Here is a 25,868-nt window from a genome sequence, read left to right on the forward strand (position 1 = left end):
GAACTAATACAGTAAATTGGTACTGCAGAGAGTAGGGTGCTGCTATAAAGATACCCAAAAATGTGGAAGCAACTTTGGAGCTGGGTAACTGGCAGAGGTTGGAACAGTAGACACACACACTTAAAAAGGCACATCTCAGGCCCAGTGTGGCAGCTCATGCCTGTAATCCCAGCACTTGAGAGGCCAAGGCAGGATGATCGCCTGAGCCTAGGAGTTTGAGACCAGCCTGGCCAACGTAGTGAGATCACATCTCTACAGAAATTAAACAAAATCAGCCGGGCGTGGTGGTGCGTGCCTATAGTCCCAGCTACTAGGGAGGCTGAGGCACAGGATCACTTAAGCCCAGGAAATCAAGACTGCAGTGAGTCATGATCATGCCACTGCATTTCAGCCTGGGAAACAAAACAGGAATCTGTCTCAAAAAAAAAAAAAAAAAAAAAAAAAGTTGGGGGTGGAGGGACATTTCAAATCAATAACCTAAATGTGCACATAAAATAACTAAATAACAAAGAGCAAAGTAATCCCGAAGCTAGCAGAAGAAAGGAAATAAAAGTTAGAGCAAAATAAAAAGACAATGGAAAAACAATAAAGAAAATACGACTAAACAAAAATTGTTTTTTCCTGATATGGAGTCTTGCTCTATTGCCCAGGCTGGAGTGCTGTGACAAGATCAAAGCTCATGGTAAACTTGAACTCCTGGGCACAGGTGATCCTCCTGACTCACCCTCCTGAGCAGCTAGGACTACAATCATGTGCCAACTCACCTGGCTAAGTTTAATTTATTTTTTGTAGTGATGGCATTTCACTATGTCACCCAGGAACTCCCTGCCTCAAGCAATTCTCCCGCCTCAGCTTCCCAAAGTGCTGGGATTACAGACATGAGCCATCACATCCAGCCAAAAGTTGACTCTTTGAAAAATCAACGAAACTGATAAACCTCTAGGTAAGTTAAGAAAAAAGGGAGATGATTCAAATCACAAAAATCAGAAAGAACATTACTAGTAATTTTGCATAAATAACAGAGATTATGAGAATACAATAAAGAGTTGTATTCCAACAAATTAGACAAGCCGGATGAAAGTGACAAAGTTCTAAAAACATACAATCTACCAAAACTGACTTGAGAACTATAAATCAATATATTGTATGACTATGGATGCAAAAGTCCTCAGCAAATACTTCATACATCGTGACAAAGTGGGATTCATTCACTGAATGCAAGGATGATTCAATACAGGAAAATCAATCAGTGAAATACACTACATTAACAGGATGAAGAAAAAATCCACGATTCTCAATTGATGCAAAGAGAGCATCAGACAAAATTTAACACCCTTTAACAATAAAAGCATGCCAGAAACCAAGAACAGAAGTAAATAACCTCAACATAATAAAGACCATATATGAAAAACCTAAAGCCAACATTATACTCAATGGTGACAGACTGAAAGCCTTCCCGCTAGAACAAGAACAAGATAAGGATACCCACTTTTACCACTTAATTCAACATAGTATTGAAAGTTCCACCAAGAGCAATTAAACAAGAAAATGAGATAAAGGCATCCAAATCAGGCCACAGAGAAGATGTATAAATAATGCACACAAAAATTATTAGAGCTAATAAAGTTAGCAAAGTTGTGGGATATAAAATCAATACACAAAAATCACATATATCCATATAGCATGCATGAGAAAGGTTTCCTGCAGTGTAGCACAGCCACATTGCCAGATCGTGGCCAGACTGCTTCTTTACGTGAGACTTCAATCCACTCGTCCTCATGGGGTAGTGGGTCTTCCCAGCTGGGGTCTTGAGCCACCCCCAATTAGACAGAGCTCTTATTTCCCCCCAGGACGGAGTGTACCCAAGTAGGGGGGTAGGCTGCCACACTGGCGTTCAGGCTTCTCAATCAGTCCAGCCTGTGGGTCCTGGAGAGCCCATACCGAATGGGGGCTGAAGGAATCCCCAACACAGCACACCTGCTGCAGCCACACTGCTTCTTTAAGTGGGTCCCTGATCCCGTTCCTCCTGACTGGACGACATCTCCCAACAGAGGTCTCCAGCTACCTCCTCCAGGCACATGTGAGCCAGCAACAGGTCAGTACCCCCCTGTGAAGGAGCTTCCAAGGAAGAAGGAGGCTGCCATCTTTGCTGTTTTGCAGCCCTCCCTGGTGATACCTCCAGGTACAGGAAAAATCGAGGCAACTAGGGTCTGGAGTGGACCCCCACAAATGGCAGCAGTTCTATGGAAGAGTGGCCTGTTAAAAGAAAAACAAACAGAAAACAACAACATCAACAAAAAAAGACCCTACAAAAAAACCCCATTCAAAGGTCAGCAACCTCAAAGATCAAAGGTAGATAAGCCCACAAAGATGAGGAATAAATCAATGCAAAAACGCTAAAAACTCAAAAAACCAGAGTGCCTATTCTCCTCCAAGTGACCACAACACCTCTCCAGCAAGGGCTCAGAACTGGGCTGAGGCTGAGAAAGCTGAATGACAGAAGTAGGCTTCGGAAGGTGGGTAACAACGAACTTCGCTGAGCTAAAGGAGCAAGTTGTAACCCAATGCAAAGAAGCTAAGAAACATGACAAAACAATACAGGACGTGCCAAGTTCTTAGAGACCTTCAAAGACACTTAGACTCCCACACAATAATAGTGGGAGACTTTAACACACCACTGACAATGTGAGAGATGAGGAGCCAGTTGAGAGAGGAACGTAACCGACCTATCAGAGCTGACAAACACACTACAAGATCAAAAAAGACAAAGGTCATTACATAATGATAAAGGGTTCAATTCAACAAGAAGAGCTAAATGTCCTAAATATATATGCTCCCAATATAGGAACACCCAGATTCACAAAGCAAGTTCTTAGGGACCTGAGAGAGACTTAGACTCCCATGCAATAACAGTGGGAGACTTTAACACACCACTGAAAATACCAGGAGGAGCCAGTTTAGACAGGAACATAACCGACCTGTTAGAGCTCAGAAACACACTACAAGAACTTCACAATGCAATCACAAGTATTAATAGCAGAACAGACCAAGTGGAGAAAAGAATCTCAGAGCTTGAAGACTATCTTGCTGAAATAAGATAGGCGGACAAGAATAGAGAAAAAAGAATGAAAATAAACAAAACCTCTGAGAAATGTGGGATTATGTAAATAAACTGAACCTACGACCGATTGGGGTACCTGAAAGAGATGGAGAGAATGGAACCAAGTTGGAAAACATATTTCAGGATATGATCCAGGAGAACTTCCCCAACCTAGGAAGACAGGCCAACATTCAAATTCAGGAAATGCAGAGAACCTCAGTAAGATATTCCCTGAGAAGATCAACCCCAAGACACATAATCATCAGATTCTGCAAGGTCGAAATGAAAGAAAAATGTTGAGGGCAGTCAGACAGAAAGACCAGGTCACCTACAAAGGGGAGGCCCATCAGACTAACAGTAGACCTCTCAGTGAAAACCCTAAAAGCCAGAAGAGATTGGGGCCAATATTAAACATTCTTTTTTTTTTTTTTGACGGAGTCTCGCTCTGTTGCCAGGCTGGACTGCAGTGGTGCGATCTCAGCTCACTGCAATCTCTGCCTTCCGGGTTTAAGTGATTCTCCTGCCTCAGTCTCCCGAGTAGCTGGGACTACAGGTGCACGCCACAACACTCAGCTAATTATTTTTGTATTTTTAGTAAAGACGGGGTTTTTCACAATGTTGGCCAGGACGGTCTCGATCTTTTGACCTCGTGATCCGCCCACCTCAGCCTCCCAAAGTGCTGGGATTACAGGTGTGAGCCACCGTGCCTGGCCGATATTAAACATTCTTAAAGAGCCGGGCATGGTGGCTCACGCCTGTAATCCTAGCACTTTGGGAGGCCGAGGCGGGCAGATCATGAGGTCAGGAGATCGAGACCATCCTGGCTAACACAGTGAGACCCCGTTTCTACTACAAGTACAAAAAATGAGCCGGGCATGGTGGCAGGCGCCTGTAGCCCCAGCTACTCGGGAGGCTGAGGCAGGAGAATGGCCTGAACCTGGGAGGCAGAGCTTGCAGTGAGCCGAGATTGCGCCACTGTACTCCAGCCTGGGCTACAGAGCAAGACTCTATCTCAAAAAAAAAAAAAAAAAAGAAAAAAAGAAAAAAAAAAACCATTCTTAAAGAAAAGAATTTCTAACCCAGAATTTCATTTCTGGCGAAATTAAGCTTCATAAGCAAAGGAGAAATAAGATCCTGTTCAGAGAAGCAAATGCTGAGGGAATTCGTAACCAACAGAACTGCTTTGCAAGAGCTTCTGAAGGAAGCACTAAATATGGAAAGGAAAAACCATTACCAGCCACTACAAAAACACACTGAAGTAAACAGATCAGTGACACTATGAAGCAACCACATGAGTCTGCAAAATAACCAACTAGTACCTTGATGACAGGATCAAATCCAAACATAACAATACTAACCTTAAATGTAAATGGGCTAAATGCTCCAATTAAAAGACACAGAATGGCAAGCTAAAGAAAGAACCAAGACCCAGCAGTATGCTGTCTTCAAAAGACCCATATCATGTGCAAAGACACACATCCCAAAATAAAGGGATGGAGGAAAATTTACCGAGCAAATGGAAAACAGAAAGAACCACGGATTACAATCCTAGTTTCTCACAAAACAGACTTTAAATGAAAAAAGATAAAAAAGGCAAAGGGCATTACATAAAGGGTTCAATTTAACAAGAGCCAAATATCCTCAATATATACACACACAGTATAGGAACACCCAGATTCATAAAGCAAGTTCTTAGAGACCTTTCAAAAAGACTTAGGCTCCCACACAATAATAGTAGCAGACTTAACACACCATTGAAAATATTAGGCACATCACCAAGACAGAAAATTAACAAAGATATTCATGATCTGAACTTAGCTCTAGATCAAGTGGACCTGATAGATATCTACAGAACTCTCCACCTAAAACAACAGAAAATAATTATTCTCATCATCACACGGCACTTACTCTAAAATTGATCACATAAGTGGAAGTAAAACACTCTTCGGCAAATGCAAAAGAACTGAAACGATAACAGTCTCTCGGACCACAACACTCAAAAAAATTCACTCAAAAGAATTAAGAAAGTTACTCAAAACCACACAACTACATGGAAATTGAACAGCCTGCTCCTGAGTGACTTGAGTAAATAATGAAATTAAGGCAGAAATCAAGAAGTCCTTTGAAACTAATGAGAACAAAGAGAAAATGTACCAGAATCTCTGGGATGCAGCTAAAGCAGTGTTAAGAGGGAAATTTATAGCACTACATGCCCACATCAAAAAGCTACAAAGATCTCAAGTTAACAACCTAACACCACAACTAAGAGAACTAGAGAAACAAGAACAAACCCAAAAGCTAGCAGAAGACAAGAAATAACCAAGATCACAGCAGAACTGAAGGAGACAGAGACATGAAAAACCATTCAAACAATCAATGAATACAAGAGCTGGGTATTTGAAAAAATTAATAAAATAGATAGACCGCTAGCTAGATTAATAGAGAAGAAAAGAGAAGATTTAAATAAACACAATCAGAAATGATAAACGGGATATCATCCTGACCCCACAGAAATACAAACAATCATTGGAGAATACTATAAACACATCAATGCACATTAAACAGAAAATCTAGAAGAAATTGATACATTCCTGGACACATACACCCTCCCTAAGACTGAACCAGGAAGAAACTGAATCTCTGAATAGACCAATAATGAGTCCTGAAATTGAGAAGTAATAAAGAGCCTAGCAACCAAAAAAAAGAAGCCCAGGACAGATTCACAGGTGAATTCTACCAGAGGTACAAAGAAGAGCTGGTACCATTTCTACTGAAACTATTCCAAAACAATTGAGAAAGAAGGGATTCCCCCTTAATTCATTGTATGAGGCCAGCATCATCTTGATACCAAAACCTGGCAGAGACGAAACAAAAAAAAAGAAAACTTCAGGCCAATATGCTTGATGAACATCAATGCAAAAATTTTCCACAAAATACTAGCAAATATCCAGCAGCCTCAAAAAGTTTATCCATCATGTCCAAGTAGACTTCATTCCCGGAATGCAAGACTGGCTCAACATACACAATTCAATAAATGTGATTCATCACATAAACAGAACTAAACACAAAAACCACATGATTATCTCAATAGATGCGGAAAAGGTCTTTTATAAAATTCAACATCCCTTCAGGTTAAAAACTCTCAATAAGCCAGATATTGAAGGAACATACTTCAAAATAATAAGAGCCATATATGACAAACCCACAGCCAATATCATAATGAATGGACAAAAGCTGGAAGCATTCCCCTTGAAAAAAGGCACAAGACAAGAATGCCCTCTCTCACCAGTCCTATTCAACATAGTATTGGCAGTTCTGGCCAGAGCAATCAGGCAAGAGAAAGAAATGAACGGTATTCAAATAGGAAGAGAGAAAATTAAACTATCTTTGTTTGCAGATGACATGATCCTATATTAGAAAACCCCATTGCCTCAGCCCAAAAGCTTTGTAAGCTGATAAACAACTTCAGCAAAGTCTAAGGATAGAAAATTAACGCACAAAAATCATTAGCATTCTTATACATCAACAGGCAAGCAGACAGCCAAATTATGAATGAACTCCCATTCACAATTGTCACAAATGAATAAAATACCTAGCAATACAGCTAACAAGGGAGGTGAAGAACCTCTTCAAGGGGAACTACAAATCAACGTTCAAACAAATGAGAGATGACACGAACAAATGGAAAAACATTCCATCTTCATGGCTAGGAAGAGTCAATATTGTGAAAATGGTTATACTGCCCAAAGTAATTTATAGATTCAATGCTATTTCCATTAAACTACCACTGACATTCTTCATGGAATTAGAAAAAAACTATTTGAAAATTCATATGGAACCAACAAAGAGTCCGAATAGCCAAGGCAATCAAAGCAAAAGGAACAAGGCCAGAGGCATAATGCTACCCGACTTAAAACTGTAATAGAGGGCTACAGTAACCAAAACAGCATGGTACTGGCACAAGAATAAACACATAGACCAATGTAACAGAAAAGAGAACCCAGAAACAAGAACACACACCTACACCATCTGATCTTCACAAACCTGACAAACACAAGCAATGGGGAAAGGATTCCCCATGTAATATATGGTGCTGGGAGTACTGGCTAGCTATATGCAGAAAATTGAAACTGGACCCCTTCCTTACACCCTAAAGAAAAATCAACTCAAGGTTGATTAAAGATTTAATGTAAAACCCAGGAAGAAAATCTAGACAATACCATCTGGGACACAGGCACAGGCAAAGATTTCACAACAAGGATGACAAAAGCAATTGCAATAAAAGCAAAAATTGACAAATGGGATCTAACCAAACTGAAGAGCTTCTGCACAGCAACAGAAATTATCATCGGAGTGAACAGATAACCTACAGAATGGAAGCAAATTTTTGGAATCTATCAATCTGACAAAGGTCTAATATCCAGCATCTACAATGAACTTAATAACTTACAAGAAAAGAAAAATCCCATTAAGAAGTGGGCAAAGGACATGAACAAACACTTCTCAAAAGAAGACATAAATGTGTCCAACAAATATATTTTAAAAAGCTCAACATCACTGATCATTAGAGAAATTCAAATCAAAACCACAGTGAGATACCATCTCACACAAGCCAGAATGGCTATTACTAAAAAGTCAAAAAACAACAGATGCTGGTTAGGTTGTAGAGAAAAAGGAATGCTTTTACACTGTTGGTGGGAGTGGAAATTAGTTCAACCATTATGGAAGACAGTAGGCAATTCCTCAAAGACCTAGACGCAGAAATACTATTTGACCCAACAATCTCATTACTGGGTATACCCCCGAAAATATGAATCATTCTATTACAAACATTCATGCATGCATATATTCACCGCAGCACTATTCACAATAGCAAAGACATGGAATCCAGCTGAATGCCCACCGATGATAGACTGAATAAAAGAAATGTGGTACATATACACCATGGAATACTATGCAGCCATAAAAAGGAACAAGATCATGTCCTTTGCAGGGACATGGTTGGAGCTGGAAACCATTATCCTCAGCAAACTAACGCAGGAACAGAAAATCAAATACTACGTTTTCCCTTATAAGTGGGAGCTGAATGATGAGAACATATGGACACATGGGGGAAACAACATACAATGGGGCCTGTTGGAGGACGGAGGGGCAGGGCACAGGATGAGGGAGAGCATCAGGAAGAATAGCTAATGGATGCTGGGCTTAATACCTAGGTGATGGCATAATCTGCGCAAGGAAACCACCATAGCACACGTTTACCTATGTAACAAACCCGCACACCCTACACACGTACCCTGAAGTTAAAAAGTTGGAAAAAAAAATCAGATACATGTCTACACACTTACAATGAACAACTGAAAAGGAAACTTAAGAACAACTCCATTTACAATAGCATCAAAAAGAAATTTAAAACTTAAGAATAAATTAAATGAAGCAGGAAAAAGACTTCCACACTGAACACCAGAAAACAATGCTTACAGAAATTAAAGGTCTAAAGAATTGATAAGACATTGCATGTTCATGGGTTGGAAGACTTAAATTAATGCTTCCCAAAGAGAACTACAGATTCAACACAGTCTCTACCAAATTCCCAATGGTATTTTTTACAGAAATAGAAAACCAATTCAAAAAGTCATATAGCATCTTAGGGACTGGCTCAGAATAGTCAAAACTATAGATGATACTGAACTTATGATGGTTCAACTTACGACATTATGATGGATGTTTGGGGCTGTTAAATTTTTGACTTATGGTATTTTCAACTTACAAGGGGTTGACAATGGGTTGACATGACTTATATCCAGCAATACAACAATAAAATTGGAGGATTCCACTTCCTAATTTCAAAAGTTACTACAAAGCCACAGTAATTTAAAAACTGTGGTACTGGAATAAGGACAGACATACAGAACAATGAAACAGAATGGAGCATCCAGAAATAACCCCAAATACCAAGGCCAATTGATTTTCAACAAGAGTACCAAGACCATTCAATGGGAAAAGAATAGTTCTTTAACATACTGTACTGTAACATTTAACATAAAGTACAACTTTTTTTGGTAATACACATCCACTAACGAGAATTAGATTCTTTTTGTGGAAATAACATTTTTGGTAAATTGGGGTTTAAAGTACTTTTCTCTATCATCAAAATTGAGTGCAAATTTTCATCTATTAATGCTGGTCCTTAATGAGATTTTACATATTTCATATTTGAAAACGTTTTCTAATACAGCAAAAGCTATTTTCCAAAGTTATTTAGTGTCTGTTAAGTGGTAGAGGGTGGTCCTTCAAATAAAGGAAAAAAAAAAGTCAGTCTCAGTAAAAAAAAGTTTCCAATAAGCCTTTATCACTACCCAAGCCATAACAGCTGTGGAGTAGGGCAATTCAAGATATTCCTGCTTCCATCTCTGAAAAAAACTTACACTAACCATAGGTTTTAAAAGCCTTATATTTTCACAAACTTTGTCAATCTGTCCAACTAAGTCTTTTGCTGCTCCATGTGGATTTTTACTACTATCAATTAATACAACTTCGTAGATTCTACTTCGGGTTGTACTGAATTAGTATTTTCTCAACTCCTTTGAGAAATTTTTTCATCTGGAATTGTTCCGCAGGCCATTCAGAGTAATTCTTAGTCAATTCATACTTCACATGGACCACTGAAATTTACAACTGAGCAGTATTATAACATCTGTCAATTCATCAAAAACCAAGCAAACTTACTTTTACTGCACTTTCATTTTCATATTTTACTTTTGTGAAGGAATTTTGTGGTGAGCTGTTCTGTGATAAATTTTTTAATTCTTCTAACTTAACCTTCAGTACACTCCGATAAGTGCTTAGTCTAGTGATGTCAGCTTATATTCTTTTGGCATAGCTATAATGCCATTGAATAATAAATACAATATTTTGCCATCTAATTCAATAATAAAATAAACCACACTCCAGTGTGCTTTAAAAACAAAACGAAGTCTTTTTCTCTTCTTTGGTTCTTTTGACATGAGTATGTACCAGAATAAAAATAATATAAAATGTCACAGAATGGAATATGTGTACACTTGAAATGTTATGAAGTTTTAACTGTGTTACTATACAGCACATTGAACAGAAGAGCAAAGCAATGAGAGCACCACATACACTTGCTGTAAGAACTTCAACTCAATCTGTTATTGTGGCTTGAAAGAAGTTACAGACAATATGTAAATCAGTGAGGATTTTCATGCCCCAGTAAAATTTTAGTTATGGACACTGAAATTGAAGTATCACATAATTTTCAACTGTAGCAAATATTCTTCTTTGACTTGTTTTGATTATTTAAATATGTAAAAACTATCCTCTTACATTATGGTCTGTGTACAAACAGGCACCAGGGCATATTTGGTACATGGTCAGTCATCTGCAAACTCCTGCTATAGGAAGCATAGAACAGTATTTTTGATCATATGGAACATTTCAGATTATTAACCTAGTCAGTGTTATATAAGTATGGACTAGAAAGGGACCAACGCAAAGAGATAAGTTAGCTATAAGGATACAGTAAACGGAAGCTGAGTAGCTAAGTTTATACCTTATCTCTCTAATAAACACTACCCATCTAACCTTGGATGAGACAATTTTTCAGATCCTCAATTTACACATCCATTATGAAGAATAATATCTACTTCAAAGCACTTATCTAAAGATTAAATGGGATGATCCATGTAAACTGATTACAATTGTACTCATCAGATAGGAGGTGCTCAATAATGTTAATTAACCACATATATTACTGCTAATGCACATTAAGTCACAATGACAGCCTTAGTGATAAAACATGAACTGAAAAGTTAAATCAAACATATCTAGGCACGTTTAATAGAACAGAAGAAAAAAGGAGAAACAGATCCAAATGGATATGAAAATTTTAGTATGACATATGCACATAAGGCTTATTATTTTCTGCAATATCTTTTGGAATGGAAGGGAGGACTTCAAATATAAATTCAAGAATACCATGTGAATATGTTTTAAAAAACTAGGTAAGACTTCAAGGACAAAACAGTAAAGTGTGAACAACAAACAGAAAAGGATATAGGTGCTATGTTTAGGGATGGAAGGAAGCAGCAGAGTCAAAACAAGCTATAGTAGGAGTAACACGCACAGAATAATTAGTAAAGCAGTTAGACTTCAAGGGCAAACCAGTAAAGTGAGAACAACAAACAGAAAAGGATACAGGTGCCATGTTTAGGGATACAGGTGCTTTGTTAAGGAAGTAGCAGAGTCAAAAGAGAAACTATAGTAGGAGTAATCCACACAGAATAATCAGTAGAGCAATTCTTCTGAGAATAAAATAAATGCTTATGAGTGTAAAAGCCTGAAAGAAAGTCATCTAAGAGAATCAAATTTAAATGCGATGTAATGATTTCATAAGAAAACACTATTTAGCAGTAAAATCTACTTACTGATACAGCTATCATGGTACTATCTGGCCTCCATTCAGCTTGCTTGTAGGATCCAAACTGAGTAGACGATTTTGCAGGCTCCTTGTAGGTTACAATTAACACACTAGGCTGTGTGATTAAAAAAAAAAAGTTGTATTTTTTATCAATATCTCATAAAAATACACACAAATAAAATTTAAGATAACATATAGAGTATTCAAAGTATTTTTAGAGTAAAATAAAAGACAACATTGATATTAAACTATCGGCTTTCAACATTCCAAGCATATCAACCAAAACAAAGACCTAAACCTAGGCCTGTATTATTAAAGAAACTGAATTAATAATTAATAATCACCCAAAACAGAAAGAACCAGGACTAAATGTGTTCATAGGTGAAGTCTAACGAACATTTAAGGGAGAAATTACACCAATTCTTTACAAAGCCTTCCACAAGATAGAAGCAGGAGTCTTCCTAATTTTCTGTCCAGCATTCCCTTAATACCAAAATCAGAAACGGATATTACATGAAAAGAAAACTAGAGGCCAGGCGCGGTGGCTCACGCCTGTAATCCCAGCACTCTGGGAGGCCACGGTGGGTAGATCACGAGGTCAGGAGATGGAGACCATCCTGGCTAACACAGTGAAACCCCGTTTCTAGTAAAAATACAAAAAAATTGGCCAGGCGTGGTGGCAGGCACCTGTAGTCCCAGCTACTTGGGAGGCTGAGGCAGGAGAATGGCATGAACCTGGGAGGCGGAGCTTGCAGTGAGCGGAGATCATGACACTGCACGCCAGCCTGGGTGACAAAGCGAGACTCTGTCTCAAAAAAAAAAAAAAAAAAAAAAAAACCACTACAGAACAACATCTCTTATGAACACAGATATAAAACCTCTCAACAAAATATTAGCAAATCAAATCCAACAAGGTATTAAAAAAAATTAAACACCATAACCAAATACGACATACCCCAGGTATGCAAGCCTGGTTCAACATTCAAAACTCAATTAATAAAATCCACAACATCAACAGGCTACAGAAAAATCACATGATTATTTCAATAAATGCAGAAAAAGCACTTAACAAATCTAACAACCAAGATAAAAACGCTGAGCAAGGCTCGGCGCCATGGCTCATGCCTGTAATCCCAGCACTTTGGGAGGCTGAGGCTGGTGGATCACCTGAGGTCAGGAGTTTGCGACCAGCCTGGCCAATATGGTGAAACCCTGTCTCTACTAAAAATATAAAAATTAGCCGGATATGGTGGCAGGCGCCTATAATCCCAGCTATTCGGGAGGCTGAGGCAGGAGAATCACTTGAACCTGGGAGGTGGAGGTTGTAGTGAGCTGAGATTGCGAGACTGCACTCCAGCCTGGGCAAAACAGCGAGAGTCCGTCTCCATAAAACAAAACAAACGAACAAAAAACACTGAGCAAACTACAGAACAACACTCATTCATGATTTAAAAAAAAACTCTCAAGAATAGAAAATTTTTTCAAAGTGATAAAGAACATCTATGAGAAACCTACAGCTCAAAGCTTTCCTGCTAAGATCAGGAACAAGGGAAGGATGTCTCCACTCACAGCAGCTTTTCAACAGAATAGTAGAAGTCCCAGCTAATTCAATAAGACCACAAAAAGGAATAAAAGGTAAAGAGATTGGGAAGGAATAAATAAAACTGTCTTTATTCATAGATAACATGATCATCTATGTAGAAAATTTGACAGAATTGACCCAAAAATCCTCCTAGAATAAGTAACTATAGCAAGGTTACAGGATCCAAGATTAATATACAAAAGTCAATAAATTTTCTATATACCAGCAATAAAAAAGTGAAATTTGTCATTATAAACACATTTGCAGGCCAGGCGCAGTGGCTCATGCCTGTAATCCCTACACTTTGAAAGGCCAAGGTGGGCAGATCACTTAAGGTCGGGAGTTCAAGACCAGCCTGGCCAGCATGGTGAAACCCATCTCTACTAAAAATACAAAAATTAGCCAGGTGTGGTCACATCTGTACTAAAAATACAAAAATTAGTCCCAGCTACTCAGGAGGCTGAGGCAGAAGAACTGCTTGAACCAGGGAGGTACAGGTTGCAGTGAGCTGAGACTATGCTACTACACTCCAGCCTAGGCACAGAAACTCCATCTCAAAAACAAAAACAAGGCTGGGCATAGTGACTCACACCTGTAATCCCAACACTTTGGGAAGCCAAGACAGACAAATCACCTGAGGTCAGGAGTTCAAGACCAGCCCGCCAACATGGTGAAACCCTGTCTCTACTAAAAAATTACAAAAATTAGCTGGACATGGTGGCAGGCACCTGTAATCCCAGCTACTCCGGAGAATGTGGCAGGAGAATCACTTGAACCTGGGAGGCAGAGGTTGCAGAGTCAAGACCACACCATTGCATTCCAGCCTGGGTAGCAAGAGTGAGACTCTATCTCCAAAAAAAAGAAACCAAACAAAAACAAAAAACACACACTTGCAGCCTGGGCAACATGTTGTCTCTACGAACAAAACAAAACAATACAAAAATTAGCTGGGCACAGTGGCACACACCTGTAGTCCCAGCTACCCAGGAGGCTGAAGTGGGAGGGTGCTTGAGCCTGGAAGGCAGAGGTTGCAGTGAGCTGAGATCACGTCACTGCACTCCAGCCTGAGTGGCAGAGTAAGATGCTGTCTCAAAAACATAAAAAATGTAAAAAGCATTTTTAAAAAACTATGTAAAGGAATACGTATATCTATAGAAAAAAGTTACAAAACACTAATGAAAGATACCAAAGAAGAGCTAAATAAATGGAGACAGGCTGGGCGCAGTTGCGCACGCCTATAATCCCAGCACTTTGGGAGGCTGAGGCAGGCAGATCACCAGGTCAAAAGTTTGAGACCAACCTGGCCAACACAGTGAAATCCCATCTCTACTAAAAATACAAAAATTAGGCGGGCGTAGTGGTGTCCACCTGTGGTCACAGCTACTCAGGAGGCTGAGGCAGGAGAATCACTTGAACCCAGGAGACGGAGGCTGCAGTGAGCCAAGACTGCGCCATTGCACTCCAGCCTGGGTGACAGAGTGAAACTCCGTCTCAAAAAAAGAAAGAAAAAAATAAATGCAGACATATTCCATGTCGATGAATACAAAGACTCAATACTGTCAATATGTCAGTTCTTCCCAACTTGATATACACATTTAATACAACCTCAGTCAAATTCTCAGCAATTTATTTTCTGGGTATCAAACTCACTCTAAAGTTGATATAGAGAGGCAAAAGACCAAGACTAGCAACTTAATACTGGAGAAGACAATGTTGGAAGACCGGCACTACCTGGCTTCAAGACTTACTATAAAGCTAAAGTAGTCAAGAAAGTGTGGTATTAACAAAATAATAAACAAATCAATCAATGGAACAGAATAGAGAGCCCAGAAATAGACACACACAAATATATGCCAACTGATCTTTAACAAAGGAGGAAAGGAAGTACAATAGAGAAAACACAGTCTTTGCAACGAATAGTATTCAAACAACTGGATGTCAACAGTCACAAAAATAAATACCTGATGAACACAGATGCAAAAGTCCTCAACAAAATACTAGCAAACCAAATTCAACAATTCACCATGATCAAGTAGGACTGGTCCCAGGAATGCAAGGATGGTTCAACAAAGACAAATCAATAAATGTGATATATCACATTAACAGAATAAAAGGCAAAAACCCCATGATCATTTCAGTAGAGGCAGAAAAAGCATCTGACGAAACTCAACATCTATTCTTGACAACAACTCTTAACAAATTAAGAATAGAAAGAATGTAACTCAACACAATAAAAGCCATATATGACAAACCCATAGCTAACACTACTGAATAAGAAAAAGTTGAAATCTTTTCCTCTAATCTGCAATAAGACAAGGATACTATCTTTCACCACTTTTATTCAAGGCAGTACTGAAAATCCTAGCCAGAGCAATTAAGCAAGAAAAAAAGAATAAAAAGTATCCAAATTAATTGGAAAGGAGAAGTCAAATTAGCCCTATTTGCAGGTAACACAGTCTTACATATAGAAACCCTAAAGACGCCACCAAAAAAGTGGTAGAACAAAATAATTCAGTAAAGTTGTAGAATACAAAATCAATATACAGAAACCAGTAATGTCTCTATACACTAATAGTGAATTAGCTGAAAAAAGAAATCAATAAAACAATCCCATTTATTTTTTTATTTTTTTTGAGACGGAGTCTCGCTCTGTCACCCAGGCTGGAGTGCAGAGGCGCCATCTCGGCTCACTGCAAGCTCCGCCTCCCAGGTTCACGCCATTCTCCTGCCTCAGCCTCTCTGAGTAGCTGGGACTACAGGCGCCCGCCACCACGCCTGGCTAATTTTTTCTATTTTTAGTAGAGACGGGGTTTCACCGTGGTCTCGATCTCCTGACCTCATGATCCGCCCACCTTGGCCTCCCAAAGTGCTGGGATTACAAGCGTGAGCCACCGCGCCCAGCCCCCATTTATTAATAGCTATAAAAATACCAAAGAATAAAAAATTTAATTAAAGAATTAAAAGATCCCTACAATGAAAACTATAAAACAGTAATGAAACGAAGAAAACACAAATACATGGAAAGATATCCCATGTTTATAGACTGGAAAAATTAATACTGTTAAATTGTCCATATGACCCAAAGTGATCTACAGATCCAGTGCAATCCCTACCAAAATACCAATGATATGCCTCACAGCAGTGGAAAACACAAGCCTAAAATTCATACTGAACCACAGAGGACCTCAAATAGCCAAAACAATCTTGAGCAAAAATAACAAAGTTAGTGGAATTACACTACCTGACTTCAAAATATACTACAAAGCTATATTAACCAAAACACCATGGTACTGGCAATAAAAGCAAATAAAACAATGGAACAAAATAGCCCACAATTACATCCATGCTTTTACAGCCAAATGATTTTCAAAAAACAGGTGCCAAGAGCACACACTGGAGAAAGGATAATCTAATAAATGGTGCTGGGAAACCTGGATAGCCACATGCAAAAGAATGAAATTAGACCCTTATCTTACTATACACAAAACTCATTTCAAAATAGATTAAAGAGGCTGGGTGCGGTGGCTCATGCCTATAGTCCCAGCGCTTTGGGAGGCCGAGGTAGGCAGATCACTTGAGATCAGGGGGTCAAGACCAACCTGGCCAACATGGCAAAACCCCATCTCTAATAAAAAAAATACAAAAATTAGCTAGGCATGGTGGCATGCACCTGTAATCTCAGCTACTGAGGAGGCTGACGCAGGACAATCACGAACTCAGGAGGTGGAGGCTGAAGTGAGCTGAGATCACACCACTGCACTCAAGAATGAAGGACAGGGTGAGACTCTGTCTCAATAAAAAAAAAAAAAAAAAGATTAAAGACTTAAATGTAAGACCCAAAACTATGAAACTACTGGAAGTAAACATAAAGGAAATGATTCATTATATTGGTCTGAGCAAGGAATTTTTTGGATAAGACCTGAAAAACACAGGCAACAACAGCAAAAATAGAGGAGGGGCTTCAAGATGGCTGACTAGAGACATCAGCCCTTGCCTCCTTCACAGAAAAAAAAAAAAAAAACAAAAAAACCCCAAACAGGGAGTAGTCACACGTTCAACAGAACATCTAAGACACAACACTGGAATTTAGCAGAGAAGTAACAGGAAACACCTAAAGCAGGGAAGGAGAGGGAAGCAAGGTTGTCTGCTTGGCCTTTATCGACCTGGAGAACAGAGTAGATCTCCAGTGTGGGGGAAAGGTAAATGAGAGATACCCAGTGGCCCACATTCCCACCACGGACTCCTGCAACCCTAGCTTACAGAGAGGGGGTCCAGAGACTAGCATAGAGAACTTCTTAGAGACCACATGATGACACTGCTCCAGAGAGAGAGCTCACACTGGGTCCTATACCACCTGCATGAGACCTAAACAGCTACAGCATGGTGTCATTTTCAGTCCAGCTCTTATCAGGCTGCATCCTGCCCTTGAGCACAAGAGTCCCTGCATTTCCACATTAGTAAAACCCTACTAACATTCCCTGCATCCACCTGGGGGCCTACAGTGATGCAATGCCACTTGGACCCAGCAGAGTGGCAGAGTCCCTGGTATTAAAGCATATATAGAATCCTACACTGTGGAAAACGGGCAAGTGCAATGCACTGGGGAGGGTATACTGGGGAGGCTATCACAAGGACAAAAAGAGCCAAAGCGTACACTTCTGAGAGCCTCAACCCTGACAGCAACCCCATCTCCACAAACAGCAAGACCGCAGCACACTTGAACATGTCCTGAGGACAGAATCTCCCAGCATGCCAGTGTCAATGCCCCTGACACTGCTTGGAGCAAAGCACATCATACCTGCCCCACCCCAGCCTCTGGTGTGAGGCTACTGACACCGACACCAACCCTATCCCCTCCAGCAGCAGGGGCCACAGTGGACATGCACATGCCCTGAGGAAAGGCTCTCTCTATCCACTGTTGCTACCTGAGCACTCTATCAGGGGTCCTGAAGACAGGCCCACCTGGCCTGGCACCACACACCCCCAAGGGCCCAAGCATAGAGATTGGAGCATAGATTGCCCCACCCTGTCTGCCACTCACACATACGCACTCCTACAGGGAAGCCTGAGAGTCAGCCCACCCAGCCTGATGCTACCATCACAACTACTGCCATAGCCCATACCACACGCACTGCCCAGGGGGGATCCAAGGATCTACCCACTCACCTGGTCATCCACTGCAACCACCAGCACCTGAGCAAGCCATATGGAGGCCTAAGAATCAACCCAATTAAACCTGCTAACACCATGCCTGTGTACCCTGGGGCCAAAGGACAGGCACACAGCCTGCTGCTGCCACCACTCGTGCCCAAGGACTGGCCTACCTAGCATTCCACTGCCCAGGAGAACTTCACCTCAGCCTCTGCTAACAATTGCACCCTAAACCACTGAGGAAGTCACAGACACCACTAATGCTATATATGGCTAAAAAGGTCATATGAAAAATACACTACTGCACACACCCAGAATCAAAGACAGGGTGCCCTACCCAACCAACACCATGGACAGATCTTCAGGAAAAAGTCTACCTCTCTGAAAGCCAATCTAAAAAACTGGAAGAAGCATCTGTTACACCAGAGGTACAGACATCAACTTGTAAGTATACAAGTAGTGTGAAAAAAAACCAAGAAATTGTGACATCTCCAAAGGAACACAATAATTCTCCAGCAACAGATTCTAATAAAAAAGAAATTTATGAAATGCCAGAAACAGGATTCAAAATAATACTTAAGACACTCAGTGAGATAGAGAACACAAAAATACAAAGAAATTAGAAAAACAATTCAAGATATGAACGAAAAATTCACCAAAGAGAGAGATAAATATAAAAAAGGAACCAAACAGAAATCCTCAAACTGAAGAATTCACTAAGTGGAATAAAAAATACATTCGAGTGCTTCAGCAATGGATGATATCAAGCAGAAGAATGAATTTCAGATTTTTGAAATAACTCAGAAAACAAAACAAGAATAAATAAGAATGAACAAAGCCTACATGACATATGGGACACCATAAAGTGATCTATTTGAATTTTTGGTGTTACAGAAGGCAAAGAGAAGATCAAAGGAGCAGAAAAAGAACTATTTAACAAAATAATAGCTGAAAATTTCCCACATGTAGCAAAAGATTTAACCATACAGAAACAGGAAGCTCACATATCCTTAAAGAGATACAACTCAAAAGGTCTTCATGGCACATTATAATCACACTGCTCAAAGGAGAGAATTCTAAAAACAGCAAAAGAAAAGAACGTAGTCACTTAAAGAAAACCTCCATCGACTAACAGTGAATTTCTCAGCAAAAACCTCACAGGACAGGAGAGAATGAGATGATTTGAGGAGCTGAGAAAAAAAAACAAACCAAACCAAAACAAAAGAAACTTGCCTGTCAAGAACACTACTCCCAGCAAAGTTATTCTTCATAAAGGAAGGAGAGTCTTTCCCAGATGAGCAAAAACTGAGATAATTCATCACAATTACATCAGCCCTACAAAAAATGCTTAAAGGTGTCCTACACTCGGAAGCAAAAGGACTATGTCTACCATCATGAAAACACAAAAGTATAAAACTCTCTGGTAGAGCAAACACGTAAGTGAGAAGAGAAGGGATTCAAATGTTACCACTGCAGAAAACCACCAACCTGCAATGCTAGTAAGAGAAAGAAAACAGCAAAGAATATACAAAACTACCAGAAAACAATTAAGAAAAGGACAGGAGTATGACCTCACATATCTATCTACATTTTAAAAAAATCATATATATATATATACACACACACACACAGTAATATCAATAATCACCTTTTCCACTTAAAAGATACAGACTGGATGAATGGATTTAAAAACATGACCCAACTATACGCTACCTACAAAAACTCATCTTGAAAGACACACAGACTGAAAGTAGAGATGGAAAAAGGAATTTCATGCAAACAGAACAAGAAGTGAGAAGTGGCAATAACTACATCAGATAAAACAGACTTTTAAGTCAAAAGCAGTAAAAAGAGACAAAGAAAATCATTATATAATGATAAAGAGATCAATTCAGCAGGAGGATATAACAATTCTAAATGTATATGCACCAGCATCAGAGTGCCCAAATATATAAAGATATTATTAGACCCAAAAAGAGAAGTAGACTCCAATACAATAAAAATTAGGGCAAGGCAAGGTGGCTTATGCCTGTAATCCCAGCATTTTGAGAGACTGAGGTAGGCAGATCACTTGAGGCCAGGAGTTCAAGATCGGCCTGGCCAACATGGTGAAATCGTGTCTCTATTAAAAATACAAAACTTAGGTGGGTGTGGTGGCACACACCTGTAATCCCAGCTACTTAGGTGGCTGACGCATGAGAATCGCTTCAACCCAGGAGGTGGAGGTTGCAGTGAGCCTATATCACACCACCGCATTCTAGCCTGGGTGATACAGTGAGACCTGTCTCTAATAATAATAAAATAAAATAATAGTTGGGAACTTCAACACCCCACTATCAGCATTAGACCATCGAGACAGAAAATTAACAAACACTGGATTTAAACTGCATTTTAGATGAAACGAACCTAACAGACATTTACAGAAAAATTTTATCTAACAGCTACGGAAACACATTCTTGTCAGCACATGAAACATTCTCCAGTGCAGACCATATGATAGGCCACAAAACAAGTCTCAAAAAATTTAAGACTCTGGGAGGCTGAAGTAGGAGGATCATTTGAGCCAGGGAGGTAAAGGCTGCAATGAGCTATGGCTGTGCCACTTCACTCCAGCCTGGCAACAGAGATACACCCTATCTTAAAAAAGAAAAAAAAATTAAACTCAAAACTATATCAAGTGTCTTCTTAGATGACAGTAGAATCCTCAAACTAGAAATTAATACCAAGAGGAACTTAGAAAACTGTCTAAATAAATGGGAATTACATAGAATACTCCTGAATGTCCATTGGGCCAATGAATAAATTAAGAAGGAAATTTTAAAAAATTATTGAAACAAATGAAAATGGAAACACAACATGCCAAAACCTATGAGACACAGCACATGCAGGGTTAAGAGAGATGTTTATAGCAATAAACATCTGCATCAAAAAAGTGGGAAGATTTCAAATAAACAATGTAACAATGGACCTCAAGGAACTAGAAAAGAAAGAACAAACCAAATACAAAATTAGCAGAAAGGAAGAAATAATAAAGATCAGAGGGTCAGGCTGGAGCAGCAGGGCAGCCCCGGGACGTGGCCTCCTTTACTATTAAAATATATATATATTTCTGCTGTATAAAAAAAAGTATGCATATACATACATATACATTTATACATACCAGAACAAAATGAAGGACACTAAGAAAATACAAAAGATCAACAAAATGAAAAGTTGGTGTCTTGAAAAGATTTTAAAAATTGATAAACTGCTAAACAAGAAAAAAAAGAAGATCCAAAAAACAAAATCGGAAATGAAAAAGACACTGCAACTGATACCACAGAAATACAAAAGATCACAGACTATTATAAACTACTCACTAAAAAACTAGAAAACATAGAGAAAAAGGGCAAATTCCTGAACATGTAACAACCTACCAAGATTAAATCATGAAGACAGAAAACCCAAACAGACCAAAAACAAGTAATGAAATTGAATCAGTAATAAAAAGTCTCCCAAAAAAGAGAAGCCCAGGACCAGAGGACTTTACTGCCAAATTCTACCAAACTGACAACACAACTTCTCCTTGCACTTTTCCATAAAATTGAAGAGGAGGGAATTCTCCCCACCTCATTCTACAATACCTGCACTATTCTTATACCAAAGCCAGACAAGAATGCAACATAAAAAGAAAGCCACAGGCCAATATCCCTGATGCAGGTAAACGCAAAAATCCTCAACAAAATACTAGAAAACCAAATCCAACCACATATCAAAAAGGTAATATACTATGATAAGATTTATCCCAGGGATGCAAGGATGGTTTGATACAGTTTGGCTCTGTGTCCCCCACCTAAATCTTGTCTCGAATCGTAATCCACACATGTAGACGGAAGAATCTATAATCCCCACGTGTTGAGGGAGGGAGGTGATTGGATCATAGGGATGGTTCCCCCCATGTTGTTCTCGTGATAGTGAGTTCTCATGCGATCTGATGGTTTTGTAAGTCGCAGTTTCCCCTGCTCCCTCTCTCTGCTGCTGCCATGTGAAGAAGGTCCTTGCTTCCCCTTTTTAAATTATTGCCTTCCAGCATAATTTTAAGTTTCCTGAGGCCTCCCCATCCTTGCAGAACTGTGAATCAATTAAACCTCTTTCCTTCAGAAATTAGCCAGTCTCGAATATTCTTTATAGCAGGTAAAAATGCACTAATACATGGTTCAACATATACAAATCAATAAAAGACACATCACATCAACAGAGTCAAGGACAAAAAACATATGATCAATAAATACAGAAAAAGCATTTAATAAAATTCAACATCATTTCATGATAAAAACTCAACAAATCAGGTATAGAAAGAACATACCTCAATGTGATACAGGCCATATATGACAAATCCACAGCTAACAACACACTGAATGTGAAAAAGCTGAAAGCATTTCCACTAAGAACTGAAAAAGACAAGGATGCCACTTTGACCAGTCCTATTCAACACAGTATTGGAAGTCCTAGCCAGAGCAATCAGGTAAGAAAAGGAAATAAAAGGCATCCTAGCTGGAAAAATTCAGTCAAATTGTCCCTCTTTGCAGATGACATGATCTTATATTTAGCAAAAGCTAACAACTCCACCAAAAAACTCATAGATCTGCTGGGCATGGTGGCTCATGCCTGTAATCCCAGCACTTTGGGAGGCTAAGCAGATGTATCACAAGGTCAGGAGTTTGAGACCAGCCTGGCCAATGTGGTGAAACCCTGTCTCTACTAAAAATACAAAAATTAGCCGGGCATGGTGCCAGGTGGCTGTAGTCCCAGCTACTTAGAAGGCTGAGGCAGGAGAACCGCTTGAACCCAGGAGGCACAGGTTGCAGTGAGCTGAGATCACGCTACTGCACTCCAGCCTGGGCAACAGAGTAAGACTCTGTCTTAAAAAAAAAAAAAAAATCTCTTAGATCTTATAAGCAAACTCAGTAAAGCTGAAGGACACAAAATCAACATACAAAAATGTGTACCATTTCCATACATCAATAACGAACTAGCTGAAAAAGAAATCAAGACGGCAATCCTATTTATAGTAGCTACAAAAAATAAACTAGAATAAATTTAACCAAGAAGGTAGAAGATCTCTATAAGGAAAACTAGAGAACAGTGATGAAAAAACTGAAGAGGAAACAAATGGACAGTCCATACTCATGGATCTGAGGAATTACATACAATGATCAAGCTAGTCAAAGTGATGTACAGATTCAATGCAATACCTATCAAAATATCAACTTCATTTTTCAAAGAAATAGAAAAAAAAATTCTAATATTCTCATGGAACCAAGAGAGCCCGAAAAGCCAAAGCAATCCCGATCAAAAAGAATAAAGCGGGAGGCATCTCACTACCTGACTTCAAAACATATCAAGGCTATATTATATGAGCCAAACAATATGGTATTGATATAAAAACAGACACATAGACCAATATTCTCAACAAAATAGACAACTCAGAAATTACAGCCAATGGATTTTCAACAAAGTCACGAAGAACATACATTAGGGAGCAAACACCTTCTTCAACAAATGGTGCTGGAAAAACAACATCCATGTGCAAAAGGATGAAACTAGATGACTGCCTCTCCCCATATACAAAAATCAACTGAAAACAGATTTAAGACCTGAACGAAAGAACCAAAAGTATAAAACTACTAGAAGAAAACAGAGGGGAAACATTCCAGATACTAAAAAAACAAAAATAACAAATGGGACTATATTAAACTAAAAAATTTCTGCATAGCAAAGGAAACAACCCAAAAGAGTAAACAAATAACCTTCCTTTTGAATGGTAGACAATATCTGCAAACTATTCATCTGACAAGAAATTAAAAACCAGAATATACAAGGAACTCAAACAACTCAACAGTTAAAACAAAACATTCCCATTAAAAAGTGGGCAAAAGACATAAACATTTTTTCAAAGGACATATAGATGGCCAACAGGTACATCAAAAGAGGCTCAACATCACTAATCACGAGGAAAATGAAAATCAAAACCACAAGTTATCATCTTAACGCAGTTAGAATAGCAATTATTAAAAAGACAACAGATGCTGATGAGAATGCAGAGAAAAGGGAACTCACTGTGGTGGAAATATAAATTAGTACAGCCATTACCAAAAACAGTATGAAGATTTCTCAAAAAGTAAAAATAGAACTACCATATGATCCAGCAATCCCACTGTTGGGTATTTATCCAAAAGAAACAAAATAAATACATCAAAGGGATATTTGCACCCCCAAGTTCACAGCCACACTGTTAACATTAGCAAAGATATGGAATCAACCTAAGTGTCCAACAACAGATAATCATTTCAACTTAGTCAGAAAAAACATCTGACAAAACTCAATATCCTTTCATGCTAAAAATACTCAAAAAACTATGAATAGAAGCAAACTATCTCAAAATAAGGCCATATATAAAAAACCTATACCTGACTAGGCGTGATAGCTCACAGCGGTAATCCCAGCACTTTGGGAGGCCGAGACAGGTGGATCACCTGAGGTCAGGAGTTCGAGACCAGTCTGAACAACATGGCAAAAACTGTTTCTATTAAAAATACAAAAAATTAGTCAGGCATAGTGGCAGGCGCCTGTAATCCCAGCTACTTGAGAGGCTGAGGCAGAAGAATTGCTTGAACCTGGAAGGTGGCAGTTGCAGCAAGCCAAGGTCACACCATTGCACTCCGGCCTGGGCAACAGTGCAGGAAAAAACCAACAACAACCCCCCCCCCACCACCACCACACACACACAAACAAAAAACAAAAAACAAACAAACAAAAAAACAAAAAACAAAACAACAACTTGTAACCAGCATCAAACTCAATGGTGAAAAGATGGACAGCTTTTCCTCTAAGGTCAGAATTAAGACAAAGATGCCCATTCTTACCACTTCCATTCAACGTAATACCTAAAGCCCTAGCCAGAGCAATCAGCAACGAAATGAAATAAAAGAAATCTAACTTGGAAATGAATAAGTAAAATTATATGTTTGAAGATGTCATGATCTGATATGTAAAGACTCTAAAGATTCCTCAACAACAACAAAAAACCTGTTTGAATGAATTCAGGAAAACTGCGGAATACAAAATCAACACAGAAAAATCAGCAAACCATAACATCAAAAAGAATAAAGTACTTAGGACTAAACCTAACCAAGCAGGCAAAAGACTTCTATAGTGAAAACTGCAAAATATCACTGAAAGAAATTAGACACAAATAAATGAAAAGATATCCTCTGTTCCTGGATTAGAAAATTTAATAGTTAAGATGTCAATACTACCCAAAGCAATCTACATAGTCAATGTAAGTCCTTTCAAAATCCTAACAGCATTTTTAGCAGAAACAGAAAAATCCATCCTAAAATTCATATGGATTCCCAAGAGACCTCGAATAGACAAAACAAACCTGAAAATAACAAAGTTGGATGTCACACATTTCCTCAAATCAAAACTTACTAGAAGGCTACAGCAATCAAAATACTGTCGTACTGGCACAAGGATACACGTATAGACCAACAGAATAAAACAGAGTCCAGAAATACACTTTTGCATAAATAGTCAAGTTACTTTCCACAAGG

General features: G+C 39.0%; 1 protein-coding gene across 4 annotated transcripts in view; it reads right to left on the reverse strand.

Annotated features, from left to right (window-relative positions):
* Nucleotides 1–25,868, reverse strand: part of RIC1 (RIC1 homolog, RAB6A GEF complex partner 1) — a 169,615-nt gene that overhangs the window by 125,569 nt on the left and 18,178 nt on the right. For all 4 annotated transcript variants that reach the window (XM_058431380.1, XM_032138760.2, XM_058431381.1 and 1 more), the window contains exon 2: nucleotides 11,548–11,655. In XM_058431380.1, the coding sequence (XP_058287363.1) occupies nucleotides 11,548–11,655 (108 nt within the window). The remainder of the gene's footprint in view (nucleotides 1–11,547; nucleotides 11,656–25,868) is intronic.

The sequence above is a fragment of the Hylobates moloch genome, unplaced genomic scaffold (assembly GCF_009828535.3).
Source record: "Hylobates moloch isolate HMO894 unplaced genomic scaffold, HMol_V3 SCAFFOLD_19, whole genome shotgun sequence".
Classification (NCBI taxonomy): Eukaryota; Metazoa; Chordata; class Mammalia; order Primates; family Hylobatidae; genus Hylobates; species Hylobates moloch.